The sequence below is a fragment of the Xyrauchen texanus genome, chromosome 25 (genome assembly GCF_025860055.1).
Source record: "Xyrauchen texanus isolate HMW12.3.18 chromosome 25, RBS_HiC_50CHRs, whole genome shotgun sequence".
NCBI classification, from domain to species: domain Eukaryota; kingdom Metazoa; phylum Chordata; class Actinopteri; order Cypriniformes; family Catostomidae; genus Xyrauchen; species Xyrauchen texanus.
Genome location: NC_068300.1, coordinates 38,046,718 through 38,064,644, shown reverse-complemented (window position 1 = coordinate 38,064,644; position 17,927 = coordinate 38,046,718). Strand labels below are relative to the sequence as shown.

The following is a 17,927-nucleotide window of genomic DNA, read 5'->3' as shown; positions in this document are numbered from 1 at the left end:
ATACACTAGATTTAATTCTGTCATTTGGAGTTGATGTTGATACTATAGAATTTTACCACAGAGCAATGATATCTCAGATCATTACCTGGTCTCTTGTTTGCTGTGATCATCTAATGTCGCTCAATCTATACCATGCTATCGTTCAGGTGGAACTATTCTATAGACCACTAAAATCACTGATCACTGAAAATATTCCAGAATTGTCTCAAATAATCAGTGAGCCAAAAAGTCTAGAAGAACTTGATGTAGTATCAAAATATAAATACAGTCTTCTCTAGCACTCTTGATAGTGTCTCCACCCTTCGACTAAAGATACTTCAAGAAAAAAAGCCTCACACCATGGTACAATGATCCTACTCATGCTCTCAATAGAGCAGCTTGGAAAATAAAGCACAAGTGGAAAAATACAAAATGGAAGGATAGTGTCTGTAGCTACAGACAGGCACTAAAAGCTGTCAGGTCAGCACATTTTAGCAAACTCATAGATAATAACCAATGCAATCCTAGGTGTTTATTCAGTACTCTCGTTAAATTGGTAAGGAATAAAGCATCGACTGAACCAGATATTCCATCTCAGCACACTAGTTATGACTTCATGAATTTCTTTACTGATACAATTTATATAATCAGAAATAAAATTGGAACTTTGCAATCATCTGTCACAGCACCTCGGAAAACAGTGTCTCATAATTTTCCTCATGAGTAACTTCAATCCTTCGCTGTCATTGGTCATGAAGAGCTAACAAAACTTATCAAAACATTAAAAGCCACAACATGTATATTAGATCCAATACCAACTAAGCTCTTAAAAGAGGTATTCCCTGTAATCTCAGAACCTCTTCTTAATATTATTAATTCCTCACTATCCTTAGGATATGTCTCAAGAAACTTTAAAAGGGCAGTTATCACACTGAAGAAGCCACAGCTCGATCCTGGAGAATTGGCTAATTACATACTGATTTAAAATCTACCATTTATGTCAAGAATACTAGAAAAGGTAGTGTCCTCCCAACTATGTTCATTTCTACAGAGAAATGGTATATATACAGTGCATCCGGAAAGTTTTCACAGCACTTCACATTTTACACATTTTGTTTTGTTACAGCCTTATTCCAAAATGGATTCAATTCATTATTTGAAATCTTTGCAAATGTATTAAAAATAAAAAAATAAAAAATCACATGCACATAAGTATTCACAGCCTTTGCCATGACACTCAAAATTGAGCTCAGGTGCATCCTGTTTCCAAAGATCATCCTTGAGATGTTTCTACAACTTGATTGGAGTCCAACTGTGGTAAATTCTGTTGATTGGACATGACAATACCATCCCTACAGTGAAGCATGGTGGTGGCAGCTTCATGCTGTGGGGATGTCTTTCAGCAGCAGGAACTGGGAGACTAGTCAGGATCGAGGGACAGATGAATGCAGCAATGTGCAGGGACATCCTTGATGAAAACCTGCTCCAGAGCACTCTGGACCTCAGACTGGGGCGAAGGTTCATCTTCCAACAGGACATCGACCCTAAGCACACAGCCAAGATAACAAAGGAGTGGTTATGGGACAACTCTGTGAATGTCCATGAGTGGCCTAGCCAGAGCCCAGACTTGAACCCGATTGAACATCTCTGGAGAGATCTGAAAATTGCTGTGCACCGACGCTCCCCATCCAACCTGATGGAGTTTGAGAGGTACTGCAAATAAGAATGAGAGAAACTGTCCAAAAATAATTAGATACTGCAAAAATATTAATACATTATTTGTAAAAATTTGTAAATGGTACAAGCATGTATACATACCACAACAAACAAACAGCAAATGTTTGGCTTTTAAAGACCTTGGTTATTAATTAGCTGGACATTAGTTAACAATTTGTAAATAAGAATTACATTTGTAGATGGCAAATTATATATTAAATGTAAGCAGAGTGACATCACTACCACGTGCGGTCGATTGCGTATCAACAGGTTAAACAATGCTTAACAGATCACAGGTTAATATCAGTTAAATTCATTAGTTAACATTAACAAGGGCATAATCTCATATTTCTACTAATTTGAGAATGCATTAACTAATGATCTGTTAAGCATTATATAATGTTTGTTAATGATTTGTTAATTAAAGTTATTACAAATGATTGTCCAGAGCAGCACTTTTTGCACCCACATTTAGAATTTTTGAGGCTTTTTTGCACAATTCTCACCAACCTCAAACTGTCATTCATTATAACGACAACTTGATCCAAAAGCAATTTGTTGGATGGGAATTAAACTTGGGTCAACTGCTTGAAAGGCAGCTACAATATGTTCACCACTATACCACCAATGCAGGTAGATAGGGTGCCCAGAACTATGAGTTTTGCTAAAGACTGGAGGAAGTAAATGTTTGTTTAGGGGCCACCCTGTGAAACACATGCCTAGAGTCTGGATTCCACCTTACATATCTTTGTGAGAAAGTGTTCCCTGTTAGGGAGTGTAAGGTAATCCTTGAATTCATGCTGCTGATGTTATAATGTTCTTGTTGTGGAAGCCCATGTTTAAAGGTCCATTAATTTTTTAACAAACTTATGCAACTGAACTTATGCAGTTCAGTTAATTATTCAAATTATATAGAGCAAATTTTTTTATATAACTGCAATTACAATCTGAGAAGTCACAGAAGTAACAATAGACACAGTGGGCTATGGCTAGGGCTACAGCTATGGCACTCCTCTACTACACCATAATTCTCATAAAGGGTAATCTGTGGTGCATGCTCCTCCCAGATCCCTAAGGTCCTGCATTTGCTTGTGAGTAATATAATAGTTATCATGTAATTCATGTAATATAAAAATGCTTTTATATTACATGAATTACATGATAACTATTTTTTTAATGAATGTGTTAATGGAATATAATGTTTCCTATTAGCTAGCTCACAGTTTGCCTTTTTTATTGTTCGTAATAAATATGGTAGGCCCTTGTCAGCGGCTTTTAAAATAATGTTATGTTTGATGTGCAAGGATTTCAGTGCAGCATGTTGCTCACTCGCATCACGTGCATGCAGATTTCTCCCAAAAATGTACAATTTTGACCTCATTTGTATATTTAGTAAAGTCAGATTTAAGCTTAAAAGAATTTCAAGCTTCATATTATACTGGAACAGGTCCCCTCTAAGTGCCCTGTGGTCTGTCTCTTTAAGAAAATAAATAAGTGTAAGTAATTTTTCATGTAATGTAACTCATTTAAAAAAAAAAAAAATTCTGTATAAAGTTAAAATGCTGAATGTTTATAAAATTATATTTTCCCTATTCAGGTCCAAATTACAAGTGATCAGCATAAGGATGGCTCCAGTAAAGTCTGGAGTATCAGTCAGTTTCTCTGTGCCTTCATATTTTATCATTCACATATTATAACTGCAAATATATTACTAACCTATAACTAATAAATATTAATAACCAATGACATTTCTATTCCAAAACATATTTTGGAGGCCAATATTTTTGTGCCACTCTGTTATATGAAAAAATATTTAAGGGTTTATATAACTTTGCAATGCATGTTTGTATATTGGCATTATACTGTCTCCACTTTGTACTACAGAAACATAGAAGCTCAAAATGAAAGATGTCTAGAAGTAAATAGTATATTTACATACAAACATTTCTGTTGAAGACATAGCTAAAAGAAAAACAGATATTGTTTTAATTGAAGGTTTATTTGTTGCCTAAAGTACATCTTCAACCAGTTACAACTAGGCAGGTATTAAAAAAGAAAACAAGGAAAAAACAAAAAGTAAAAACTTAACTTAAGATAATGAGAACAGGAGAATGGCAATATTCATTAAAATGTACATCTTTACAGAATATTAAAATGAAGTGCAAAAGAAACAATTCCAACATAAGACAACAGTCCCCACCAGTAAAAACAGAAAACAAAATGTGCAATAAAAAAATCCAACAACATCAACAACATAAACGTAATAAAATCAAACATATAAACATACTTCATTGATAGCTTTGATTCAAATTTTCCTATTTACACAGGTTATAAATGATAATTTCTTCTTTCAATGTAACATTTTGAGAAGGTAACAGTGTCCATAAAAGCAAAAAGAAAATGTAAATATTTACAGCACTATTAAACCTATTTTCTAACCATACCAACTGAACAACCAACTCAAACATTTAATAAATATTGCTCCATCAAAGTGAAACAGACATCTCAACATTTTAGACAAAACAGAAATACCCAGAAATAAATACAACTGAAAATCTCTAATCACAAAAAACAAAAAAATTAAACTCTAAATATTTGGGATGAAAGACATTATGTGAGCCAACCAGTGTTTTGTATGTAGGTGGAGAGAAGCTAGGCACAGCTGATGCTGAATATTTAAAACACTGTAAACAAGCAATATGACAAGAAAATACAAAATATTGAACCCAAATTTACAACAAACTTTTGTTGAAAAACATTTTTAAACCACAAACTCATTGCCCAACATGGTCCCATGAACACAACCAAATGAACCTTAAAATAAGACATTAAAAAATCATATTTTTCTCACTTTTTGCCAATTACATTTTGTAGTGGCTGTTTTGTTGTTATACAAACCAAAACAAACAAATATCAAATCTTAATCAACATAGCAATTTTTCTCTATACACTTACAGTATGACCTCCCAGTCTGATATGCATTCTGGCATTAAGAAAACATGGCATGCAATTGGTCACTGGCGATGCTAGCATGGTTCCAGCCAATATACTCAACCCATACTAATGGCATATTTCTACACAATAAAAGTAAAGAGTTATTGTCCTATTAAGATTCTGTCTACATATGACACTGAGATTATGCCAGATAATGTAATTAACATCGGTCATGTGCTTTTTATTTATCTTAATGCTTGAAGGAAACATTTATATAAATGTACTAGAATATTATATCCAGAAGTTAAGCAAAAACATTGTTTAAGAGAGAAACCTGTTCAAAATGAACTTACAATGTTCTGTAGAACTTACAATCATGATCTGACCTTAAAGCAGAAAGTTTTGTTATACAGCATGTGATGGAAATTATTTGAAAGTTAAATCTGTATAGTGTCCTGCTTATATATGTAAAAGCTACTTTGTGCAACAAAATTAAAGTGTAGATATGAGCCAAATTCAGTGAAGTACTTTACAATGTAAATATATAGACATACACTTTGTACTGTGTCTTTAAGTTCTGTAACATGTTCCATGTGGAAGGTTTTCAATTAGATGGCATGTTGTCCATTTTCCAAGCTTCTTATGCAAAACTGCTAGAACTGAGACACTGGAACTTTTCTCTCAGTGATTGGACAATTTTGGGCTGATTTACACCCTGCTGGCTGCAGTCCGGATTATTCCACAGATATCCCTGTAAAGCCATCTCAGGGGTGGTCTGCTGTCCCTTTCCAAGGGTCTGAATGCTGCTTTGAGATTGGCTGCAGTACTTTACTGTGGTTCCCGACAAACTATGCAGCTGAGCCTCTATGGGCGTATCTTGATTTTGCTCTTCACCCTCATCTTCAGAACGGATCTCCACATAATCGTCATCATCATCTCCAGTGTCTTTAAAGTTGGCCAGATAATTCTCAGTGGCACTTTGTGCATTCAGTGGCACCTTTTTGCCCAGAACCACCACTTGCTGTGAATCCTGTAGTGTGATATCACATGGCATTGAGAGGTCAGAAGTCACCTGGACAGGGCACTCAGGAAGGCTGTGCTGCCGAGACATGTACATCATTGACTCTTTTCCGTGAAGCTCCCACATCTTATTACATTGTTCACTGCCATTCTCTTTTGCAGTTTGATCTATCAATGAAGACGAGGACTGGCAGCAATTGTAAGGTGACACTTTAGTGTTGCGTGGTCCTATTGAAGAGTAAATGTGATCGGTGTTACTTTTACTTGGTGTCACACAGGCACTCCAACGCTGATTGGATGGAGTACTTAGAGCCGGTGGGAGGTTCATCAAGGCAGGAGTTGAAATGGCAGAGGTCAGTCCTCTCTGTTGAGCTGAAGTGCATACTGCAGATTCAGCTGGCCAGGACACAAAATCAGCAAGTTCCTCATTACTGTATGTGCAGTTCAACCAATCAGACTCTTGGGTAGCACTATCGGATAGGGAAGTGGAGGAGGTGGTGTTGGGGAAAAGTGGATGGGGGCCTGTAATACTGACAGAGGACTTCAGTACTTGAGGAATTGTTGGAGAACCCTTAAAAACCACCTGCTCATACAAATGAGAGTACTCTGCTATTCTTGCACCTGGCCAAAATAAAGGAAAAAAAGAAAGAAGCATTCATAAATAAATCATTTCATAAAACTTGCATGCGTCACACTGAGTAAAACTTTGTAGAACAAAGAAAGAATAATAATAGCCTTGCAAGTATCCCTTACCTATAGCAGTGCCACCTTGTTTATTCTCCTCCAGTATGGCTGCCAGGTCTTTCTGTTTATTAAGCCTTAGCTTGGCACAACTAGGTTCATGGTCCATGCTCTTCATCTTCAGTAACTGGTTGGCCTTTTTGATCTTCTGACTGTACTGCCTAGCCATGAGGAACACTCTGTTCTTTCCCCTCTCTCCAAGATCAAGAACCTGGTCGCCAGCTTCCCCACCCAGCAGTAGACTAGAGGAGCCAGGCTCCAAACTACTAAACAAGGTCTGAAGCTCTGAGCCCTTCGGTGAAGGGATGTCCTCATCATCCATCCGGAAGCTTCCACTGCTTAACCTCACTAGTTTGTTGCGGATACTCTTCACTGTGCCAGGTTGGGGCTCAGGGGTGGGGGGCAAAGGAAGGGAAGGTGCTGTAGGAGAAGTAGACACCTCATGGTCTTTTTCCTTTAACCTTGTTTCTGGAAGGAGGTCTGGAATGTTGAGGATGGGGATATGGAGAGTTGGAGGGGGTTTAAATGTAGTTGGAATAGGTGATCCAGGTGGAGCAGAAATGTTTAAGGGTAATTTGCTTGGAGAGTCATTTGCCATTTGTTGCAACCTGTTGACTTTACTTGGGGAGCTGTATGTTTTACTTGGAGAGTCTTGTGCTTTTTGTGGAGAGTCATGGGTTTTATACGTAGAGTCCGTTCCACTTACAGGAAATGCTGCTGGAAGTCTATCTGGTTTCTTTTCATTGTTCCGGATGTAGTTTTCCAGATCAGACCAGATTTCATCCACTTGTTCTAACGTGTTATTGGCTGTGGAAAGCTGAGAAGTTTCCGTGTATAAAATTGGAGTGGACGGAATCTGAGGAAGGGGTCGATCAAATTCAATATTGTTTCTAGGACAAAGGCTTTCCTCAGAAACAAAGCCTCCTAAAATCTGTCTAGCCATGAGATCTATCTCCGATGTCTGCAGACTGTCTGTTTTTCCTAGATCAGCATCAGTTGAAAGGACTGGGCGATCCTGGAAACCTATGGTGTCATAGACATTCTCTTCTTCCTCAACAATTTGCAGATCGCAGGTCTCAAATTGCTCCCCCTCTTGGCCAGAGGACCTGTTGCTCTCACATGAACTTCCAGTTACAGTTGGACTGATTATAACTTGTGGCCCTATACTATATTTGACCTCTGTAATCTCTGCAACTTCATCCTTGCGAATCAGCCCCATGGCCTGAAGCTCTTCATAACTAATGTTGTCATAAACATTCTCAATATCGTCAATAGTTAACTGCTCGGCAGAAGATGATCCTGAGATTTCAGTGCTTGAAGACTCAGTCTGGGCATTGGTCTTTTCCTCTTGCAGGGCTCGTTTGGTAGGGCTTTGCCTCTCACTCTGTTTTTCTCCAACACTGCTGACCCTACGAATTACCCTGCCTCCACTAATGGGGACGTCTAGCTGCGATTTCTGAGTCTGTTCAATATGCCAGCTACAGGGTCTCTCTGGATGGTCAGCAGTTTCATGGTCACTCTCTGCATAATGACTGCTTACATCATTCTCTGTTGGCTGGAACGTCTGATAGATGTCTTCATCATCATCAATTTGGACAGACTTTTGACGAGTAGGAAACATAGCCCTCCGTACTCGATGGTGTGCCCATATGTTGCGGACAGATTGTTCCCTGCCTGTTCCCAGCGTGTGAGAGGTGTGTTCGGCGTTCTCTGTTTCAGGAGGACCGGTCACCCGTAGGACAGGGGCGTTCATTTTGACAGCCTCATTTTGTAGAGACTGTTTGGTGGTCTGAGAAAATATTAATATGCACCATTACAATATATTCAAATCATGCTGTGTACTTGTACATGTTTATATATGTGATATTACAAGTAATTTGTAAATCTGCATTCACTCAGGTCATTGTACAATGTCTACAATTTCAGCCAGACTTGAATGATCTGTTCGATGTCAAACATCTGGATACACATCGAAGTGCACCACATGGAACAGCATAATGTTTTGAGACTAGTTACTGTTATTAATGTTATAAATCATGCCTTTAAAGATTAATTGTGACCATCACACAACTTATGAAGCCTTTTCAATAAGAGGTATATTAAACAACTTAAATAAATGGAAATAACGAATTCTGTACCCAGTCTTTAAATTCCAACTCTGAATACAGGCAAATTATGTCCTTTATTATTTTCAAGTTGTTCCTTTAAAACACAAGCAAAAGGATGTGTTTCAAGTTGACTCTGGATATATCCACGGGAAGAAAATGTCTGCAGCAGCAGTCATCACAATGGAGGGGCCATATCAGCCAAGTGAATTAAATCCATGACAGGTTGCATGTTTCATACACAGTGTTAGAGCCAAATTTCGATTCCTAATGTTTAAAGGAAATATGTATTATTTAGCTGATTATGATAATAGTTTAATTTGACAATTCTGAAATATTGTAATGTAAATTTATTGTAATGTAAGTTTTTTTTTAAAGCTTTTATTTAATTTGACTTTTAGTAATATTTTTTAAGAAGCAATATGGTGGTTATTCAGGACACACCTCTGTTGTGAGGTGAGTATGTAGTTAGCGTTTGTCTTTAAACAAGCATGGCATGGTAGCTTAGGAAAGTGGTGCAGCCTGAAGCTACTTCTGGTAGAGTGAACGGTGGTGTGTTTGTCTGCCACTGCTCCAGGTACTTTTCAATGTTTTAAGATGCTTTTGTTTTGTTGATTAGGAAATCAAGTGTTATGCTTCTCTTTTATAGACTATTAACTTTTTAATTTGTTTGAAATCTACGCTACACCTCACAATTACTTCAAAGGAAATTAACTCCGCTGCACTCACTGATGGTCTTCACTGGGACTGCTACATGCAGTCTTACATAGGCTGCTTGGTTTTCTGTCCATCATCCATGTCCAGTGGGGCTGGAGTGTGTGGACTTTGAATTCGAGTCATGTTGGTGGATTCTTTGAGGATGTTCTGCCTTCTGTTGTCCATCTTGGCCTTTTGGAGTTTTGCTGTTGGCCCTCGCCAGTTTCAGCGGAGAGCTCCCTGTTTTGTTTGCAAGTTCATGCAATCATCTTTCTTCCGATATGGTTTTACTCTACTCATCTCTGGATTTACGGCATTTGAATCCCTTGGCCCTTCCTATCGCACTGCTTATGAAATTGTTCCTTGCCCACTGGTATGTCCATCGAGGGTCACACAAATGTCCCTGCAGATTACTGACTAATTTCCTTGACTACCAACAACATACCGGCCATATTGTCTCCAAGCCTTCTCCCTCCGACTGGTGAAAGTGATGTGAAGCAGGGTGTCAATCTTTTATTTCACCGCAAAAAACAGATGTCGCCACTGTTAAGATGGCCCTCATTAATGCATGTTCAATACTGAACAAGTCTTTTAATCTGAATTACTTTTTTTATAGCATGTTCATTGGACTTTTTATTCATCACTAAGACCTGGCTCAGTCCTGGTGATCTAACACCGACAGGCTGTGACTTTTTAAATTCCCCATCGACTTCAGGGCGAGGATGTGGTATTTCCTCTGTTTTTAGAAACTCTTTTAAATGCAAAACACTACCTATGGACATGTATTCCAGTTTTGAGGTCCAATTATTAAAGATTGAAATCTTGGTTCCTGTGCACATGTGTACAGACCTCCCAGATTTAATGAGGAATTCATCCATCAATTTTCGGACTTTCTCTCTGAACTGGTGTGTCGTGGTGACAGACTCCTGATTCTTTGGGATTTTAATTTTCATGTATGCTGTGCAGCAAAATCTCTGGTAAATGAATGTATCTCCCTCTCTGAGTCTTTACATTTTGTATGACATGCATTTTGTAGGTCATACATAAGATATTGCGTTATCTTATGGTCTTTCTGTATCCAACTTAGACGTCTTAGATATTGACATTTCTGACCATTATTCAATAATGTTTGAGTCTGTCTCTACTTGTCCTCTCCCTACATTTTCTCAGGCCTTACATCACTCTAAGTCTATTCACTCATCTACTCCCAATCTGTTTTCAGAATTTTATCTAACTCATTTCACAGATGATGTCTTAGCTGGACTCAACACTGAATCATTGGTTGAAGCTTTTAATAAATCTTGTACTTTTACACTTGAAAATGTCGCTCCGCTCAAGTAAAAGAGAATTAAGGGTGTTTCACAACCTTGGTTAAATGACGTTACCCGCCCTCTCAAACAGGAGTGCAGAAAAGCTGAGCGCAATTATAAAAGAGACAAGCTTCAGGTCTCTTATGACATTTTAAAGGAGTGTTATCAGAGAGCTGTAAAAGAAGCGGGAAACTAAGTTTTTCTCTACATTAATCTCTGTTAACGCAAATTAACCAAAACTATTGTTAAAAACAATTGATTCTGTTTAAAACCCAACTAGAAATGCTTTTCTGGACACCAACCTAGAGTCCTGTAAAACATATTTAAACTTTAACTAACAAAATTGAGCAGATTAAAGGTGCGATTGCACCTTCACAATTTGATCAACGACGAATTTCTTCCCCATCCAGCTCCCTGACTCACTTTGAACCAGTTACGCAAGCACACTTAGCAGATGTAGTCTCCAAGATGAAGTGTTTCAGATACAAACTGGATATTCTTTCTCCACGTCTTCTTAAAGAAGTTTTCATGACTAACATTTCCAGTGTGACAGCTATAAATAACAACTCATTAGCAAGTAGTTTTAAACATGCAATTCTACATCCTTTTTGTATTCGCAGCTCTACTCCAATCTAAATACATTTAACAATTTAGATACATTTCAGTCTGGATTCAGACCTTTGCACTGCACTGAATCTGCATTGTTGAAGGTCACTAATGATATTTTTTCTCTCCATGGATTCAGGTTCACCTGCCATCTTAATTTTATTAGATCTGATTCGACACTATCGACCATAATATTCTTCTCAATTGTCTAGAATGTATTGTTGTCATCCAGGGTACGGCCCTCCATTGGTTTTCCTCGTTCTATGTAAATGTATGTAATTTTTCTTCTATGTCGGTTCAATTACAGTGTGGTGTCCCTCAAGGATTGATTTTAGGACCCTTGTTATTTTCCCTGTATATGCTTCCTCTGAGCTCTATTTTTCAGAAGTACAGCATATCGTATCACTGTTATGCTGACGATTCCGTATAGACAAGAATTGTTCATCTGAGAATGGCCTAAATTGCTTCAAAGATATTAAACATTGGCTGGCAAATAATTGTGTACAATTAAATTAATGCAAAAACGAAGTTCTGATTTTAGGTTCCTCCATGTCCTCCTTACCTGGCCTGGTTGCCCAGTTAGGTCCTCTGTCGTTGAATGTACAAGATCACGTCAGGAGTCCTGTAGTGATTCTAGACGTGTTACTTTTCAATAAGCAGATCAATGCTTTTTTCAAGGGTAGCTTTTTCCACCTGAGATCTATTGTTAAAATAATAACTTTTCCATAAAGACTTGGACATTGTGATCCACACACTTATTACATCAATGTTAGACTATTGTAACTCATTGTACATTGGTCTGCCCCAAACTAGTTCAAAACCCGGCAGCTAGGCTTTTAAAAGGGTTAAGAAAGAGGGATCACATTTTCCCGGTTTTAGCATCTCTACACTGGCTTCCTGTTAAATTCAGGGTTGATTTTAAAATTCTGATTTTTGTCTACAAGTCACTATCTGGTCTCACGCCCCAATATATCAGTGAACTTCTACACCTTACTCCCCCACCAGAGTGCTCAGGTCTTCTGATCATCTTCTATTGAGGGTTCCTCGTTGTCGCTATAGATCTAAGGGTGACCGAGCCTTTTCTGTGATAGGTCCTAATCTATGGAATAGTCTCCATTTCCATGTGAGGTAAGCTTCATTATTAGCCATTTGTAAATCTTCTTAAAAAACATGTTTTTATTCTGTAGCTTTTGCATAGATAATTGAATAGTTTGAAATTGATAAATACATGATGTTGTATTCATTTCTTTTATTATATTTTATATTTATCTTTTAAATCAATCTGTTTTTATATCATTCTGTTTATATCACATTGTTTGTTTGATCTGTAAAGCATTTTGTGTCAATTTCTGTTGTTTTTAAATGTGCTCTATAAACTTCACATTTTATGGTTCTTTGGATTATTTAGTTTGAATTATTGTATCTCATATCTACACGAATGATGGTTAGATGAACTGAACTTTTTGTTGCGTTTTTTTTTTCTTTTTCCCAGAAACAAATAAACTATAGAAAAAGCATTTGGATTGTTGGAGTGTTTGTGAAAATTAGTCAACCACAGGAGCACACCTCAAACCTATAAGAGTGAATTGGTTGCTCTTACTCACATAATAACTGTTGGTTTGGTGTTAACTATGTATTATGTGTCACCTACAGTATGTCCTTACCTGGAGATCTGTATGAGTGAGGTTGTGGTTTCTCCACTGGTCAATGCTGTCCACGGACACTTGCTGATTCAGCCTTTTACGGCTGCTCTTCCCTGGCACCCTCAGCTTGCCCCCAGAGCCCTGGTTGTACAAAGGTTATGATCAATGAAACATAGACACTATGATTGCACAAAGTGTGTTTACTTTTCCCTGTGGCGCTGCCGGAAGTGCAATGCATCATCAGCATTGTATACTCTGGTTCAGATCCCATGTTGACACCAGAAAGTAATCAAGTTTTGCATAATAAATAAGCATGATTCTAACATTCCATTTTACTCCTCTGATGGTTAGGTTAATGTTTGTTTTTGGGGTTTGGGTGGTACAGTTAGGTCCTCTTTACTGAGGAATGCATAACATTTACCGTGATGTATTTGGTATTACCCAGAGGTCAGGATATAACTTTAATTCTTTTGAACTGATAATGCTTCATGTGAACTTTTATGTGACATCGCCCGATATAAATAAAACATCTCTGTCATCTTTTGTTCTTGCTACAGTATATAGACCACTAGGGATAGATTCTGATTTCCTTAGAGAATTTGCTTGATCAGATCTGGATGTTACTGTGAATAGAGCTTTTTTCGTTGGTGACTTCAACATTCACATAGATAACGAAAGTGATACACTGGGATTAGCATTTATCGATATTCTCAACTCTGTTGGGGTCAGAGAAAATGTGACAGGATCAACTCATCACTGTAATCATAGGGTAGATTTAATTCTTTAATTAATTTCATATGGAATGGAAGTTGATAATATAGCAATTCTGCTGCAGAGCAATGAAATTTCAGATCATTACCTATTCTCTTATATGCTGCGTTTAGCAAAGGTCACTCAGTCTACGCTGCATTATCAATCGGGTAGAACTATTCTTTCGACCACTAAAGATAGCTTCATTAATAACATTCCTGATTTTTCTCAAATTCTCAGTAAGCCAAAATGTTCAGAGGAACTTGATATAGTCCCAAAAATATATAGATACAGTCTTCTCTAATACTCTTTACAGTGTCGCCTCCCTTCAATGAAAGACAATTAAAGAAAAAAGCCCTGCACAGCTGATCATACTCATGTTCTCATGAGATCATCTTGGAAAATGGAGCACAAGTGGAAGAATACCACTTAGCGAGACAAAGAGACCCAAGATCAGAGGAAGAGTTCAAAGGATTTATTAACATTAAATTGTAAATTCAACTGGGCTGGTAAAGAGTGGAGTATCCGGCACCGTTTGCAGTAAGCAGGAGATAGGTGTTCGTTGATATGTGTGTGCTGTGGCCACGCAGTGAGCAGATCTGTGAGGAATCCTCCATGAAGAGTGTGTTCATAGGCGAATGTATGCTTTGTGGTAGTCAGAGCAGATCTGTGAGGAATCCTCAGATGAAGAGTTGTGGGTGCAAAGAACAAGTGCACAGCAGACTGGAAGGTAACCATACTCTCGATACACGGGCAGCGACAGGCAACCAAACAGATACATGAGACAGGACCAGTTAGGTGGAGAGAGCGAGGTAAGTTACTTCACATTAAACAACAATCTAGCAAAGATACTGCCACAACAGGATTAAGCAGGCAGTGAATCAGTGGGGAACCAGGTGCTGCTAGCATGCTAATTAGTGTGCCTGAGACACATGAGGGAGATAAATAACAAAAAAAACAAGAACATACCGACAAACTCACTGGAACATGACAAATGTCTCCAGACAGCCTCTAAAAGCTTCAAGGACAGCATATTTTAGCAAACTCAGAAAATAGCAATCTTTGTGTTTATTCAGTACTGTTGCTAAATTGGTAAGGAATATCTGGCTGGACCAGATATTCCATAGTAGTAATGACTTTATGAATTTCTTTACTGATAAATTTTAAATAATCAGAAAAAAAAATTTGAATTATGCACCCATCCAAAGCACCTCAGTGTCTCAATATTATTCTCTATGAGCAACTTCAGTCTTTCGCTCTCATGGGTCAGGAAGTTAACGTCAAAACATCAAAAGAAACAGCATGACCACCCCTTGAGTCGTGAGTTTGAATACAGGGTGTGCTGAGTGACTCCAGCCAGGTCTCCTAAGCAACCAAATTGGCCCGGTTGTTAGTGGAGGCTGAGATAACACGCTCAACAAGCCACATGATAAAATTTGCGGATTGATGGTCTCAGACATGGAGGCAACTGAAATTCATCCTCCACCACCCGGACTGAGGCAAGTCACTACGCCACCACAAGGACTTAGAGGGCATTAGGAACTGGGCATTCCAAATTACGGTAAAAAGGGAGAAAAAAAGCAACAACATGTATTTTAAATCCAATACGACTAAGCTCTTAAAAGAGGTGTTTCCTGTAATATCAGAACTTCGTAATATTATTAACTCATTATCTTTAGGGCATGTACCAAGAAACCTTAAAATGGCAGTTATTAATCCACAAGAAACCACAGCTTGATCCTGGAGTGTTGGCTAATTATAGATCAGTGGAACTGCGATGCACCTTACTGGCCTCTGCCTGTATCATCTTGGTCAAAGGATGGACTATTAAAATATACAGACAATAAATGTATTGCCAACTAAAGACTTCATCAGCCAAATAACAAAGGACAATGCATTTTTTTTGGACTTCCGCAGTTAATTCAGGATGGACTTCAAAGACTTTAGTCTTTAAATTTACAGTCCATAAAAAATATTATTGTTTAAGAATTGGCCCCTAACGCTAACTTAGTTTACTTACTTAAAGCATGACTTTTACTTTACATAAATAACTAATATTGGCATTATATTAATGCTGTTTAGCCAGAAGGGAACTGGCCCCCCACAGTGATCCAGGTTTCCCCGAGGTTATTTTTCTCCATTAACCAACATCTTTTTGAGTTTTGAGTTCCTTGGCACAGTCACCTTTAGCTTGCTCACAGGGGGTCACAATACAAATATGAATTATTTATTATTTATTTTAAGGCACAATTTACAATCATGTTTTTGTAAAACCACACAATCATGACACTAAGACAATATCATACAATACAATGCGTTTCAACGGCCTACTGTCATTGAAATAATAGCATCAGCAACTCTCTACCACCTATTTAATATGAGTGAGAGAGGCGCCTGAAGCACAGTGAGGAAGAAAGAATATAAATGAATGTGGTTCGGAGCTAGAGAATTTTTTTTTGTTGAGGATATAGCCCCGAAAGCCTAGAGCTATCTACGCCCCTGAGCACTTGCAGTGAATATTTATTTTTATAATAACAGGAGCACAGTTCACTTCCAGCGCTCTCCTTTGTCATGTCTCATGGACCGGGTGTAACCAATTCATCCAGTCAGCCAGGGTCAGCAGGACTCATGATAGGGTGGGCCAGGTCCACCCTTTCCTCCTTATGGATCTGGGCTTGTTTTACTGTGAGATCAGTCTGTTGTTACTTATGATTTAGAAAACACATTTTATTCAGAACTAGAAAAGGAAAAGTAGTTAGAAAACTTTGAAGTTTTGAAGATTTTTAAATATGATTGAATGGATGGATAGATACTTCAGTTGAGCAAGTCATAGTAGGTGTTCCAGGGATGTTAAGTTGATTTGTTTGTTGTATTTAAAGTAGATCTATCGAAATTACCACGATAACACATGCGATACATTTAAAATGTTTAACACATATTTTTCTTAAAGGCAATTAACACATTTACCAAATTTCACATTGGATTCTGACATTTTATTCAGCTCACTGTAAGTCCAGAGCACATCTACACTGACGCACACCAAAAGGTTTGCCAGAAGTTGGGTAGTTTCATACCTGTGCTATATTCCTATGTAATTAGGGTTAAACAAAAAATAAATAAATGACATGAAGTGAGGAAACACATCAAATGTCATATCAGACTTACCACACCAGTATCATCTTCATCATCAGCATCTTGTGGATGCCCTTCATCTAAATCACTGTGGTCACCAGTGTCCAGTGACTCCTGTGATTCGCTGACAAGGCTACGGGATCGACCAATAGAACCCAAATGGGCCACAGGTGACAGCAGGGCGACTCCTAAACTAGAATGCTGTGAAAAGAAAATACAAGTTTCTGACATATTCTTGAATACTTAGGTCTAACACTTAAGCCATGCCCTTACTACATGATTTTTTAACAGATTTTACTGTCGCGGACAGATTTCAGAGACATACATAGACAGCCTGTCCGCGTCTTCCCAATCATTCTGCTCTATTTATTTTTTTGTCTCCTCTTTTGTTTTTCAGCCAAAATCAGTGCACAGACAACTTGGACATTAAGCTGATCATGACCCTCCATTTCTGGAAAAATCGTATGATCACTAATTTCTTGTTGACTTTATGTAAGCGTTTTTTTAGCCAAAGTTCTTGTAATTTGTGAACCTCGTCTGCATACTATCGAATAGTATGTGCGCTGCTACGACAAGAAGTTGTATAGTGAAGGCACGGCTTTATTTTATTTACATTTTTTTAGATGTATTTGATAAACTCTAGATTTATTTAATGGATTCATGCTTTGGTGAATTGAGTTCTTTACCTTCTGTGTATCTGGGCTGGATACTACAGAAAAAAAAAGGGAAGAAACAAATGATTTAAGTGACATTTGTAGAATTTGTAGTAATGTTGTTTCATTGATCACTTTTACAAGTACTTACTCATGTGTTTGGAGTTTTTCAGTAATTTTGCTAATGGCTCTGAGGATAAGGAGAGACAGAGAGAGAAAGACATTATAAACAGATACTGAGATTAAGGGGGCTTTCACACTGGCAATTTAGTCCACAAAACAGAACAATTTGCATAAAAAATTGGTAACATGAAAGCTGTTTTGCGGATAGTGGTACAGAACCCGAGACTACCTGTAGGGGGTGCTCTGAGCTCAGTTGTAATGGAACTGTGGCACAGTTTAAATGAGAGAGAAAGCAACCTGCACTCGGGTCCGCATTTGTTCAGGATGTAAAAAAACTTGCTCATGGGTTTTTGCTGATTTTAGCATGATGACATCAACAGTCTTTTGGACGTTTTTTATGATGCAAGTTGATGAAGGAAAAGCTCCTGGGATCGACAGAATCTAAGGCCATGTTCACATTACCATGTTTACTTTTGAAAAGCATTAATTTGAAAGTTTTGTTTTTTTAAATGATGATGC

General features: G+C 37.8%; 1 protein-coding gene across 6 annotated transcripts in view; it reads right to left on the bottom strand.

Annotated features, from left to right (window-relative positions):
- Positions 1 to 3,683: 3,683 nt before the first annotated feature.
- The window catches only part of LOC127619128 (pleckstrin homology domain-containing family G member 1), a 75,320-nt gene continuing 61,076 nt past the window's right edge, over positions 3,684 to 17,927 (bottom strand). For all 6 annotated transcript variants that reach the window (XM_052091897.1, XM_052091899.1, XM_052091894.1 and 3 more), the window contains exons 13-18: positions 17,437 to 17,475; positions 17,319 to 17,341; positions 16,666 to 16,833; positions 12,772 to 12,891; positions 6,403 to 8,179; positions 3,684 to 6,270 (exon numbers count right to left, since the gene is read on the bottom strand). In XM_052091897.1, coding sequence (XP_051947857.1) covers positions 5,270 to 6,270; positions 6,403 to 8,179; positions 12,772 to 12,891; positions 16,666 to 16,833; positions 17,319 to 17,341; positions 17,437 to 17,475 — 3,128 coding nt within the window. In that variant the 3' untranslated portion in view covers positions 3,684 to 5,269. The remainder of the gene's footprint in view (positions 6,271 to 6,402; positions 8,180 to 12,771; positions 12,892 to 16,665; positions 16,834 to 17,318; positions 17,342 to 17,436; positions 17,476 to 17,927) is intronic.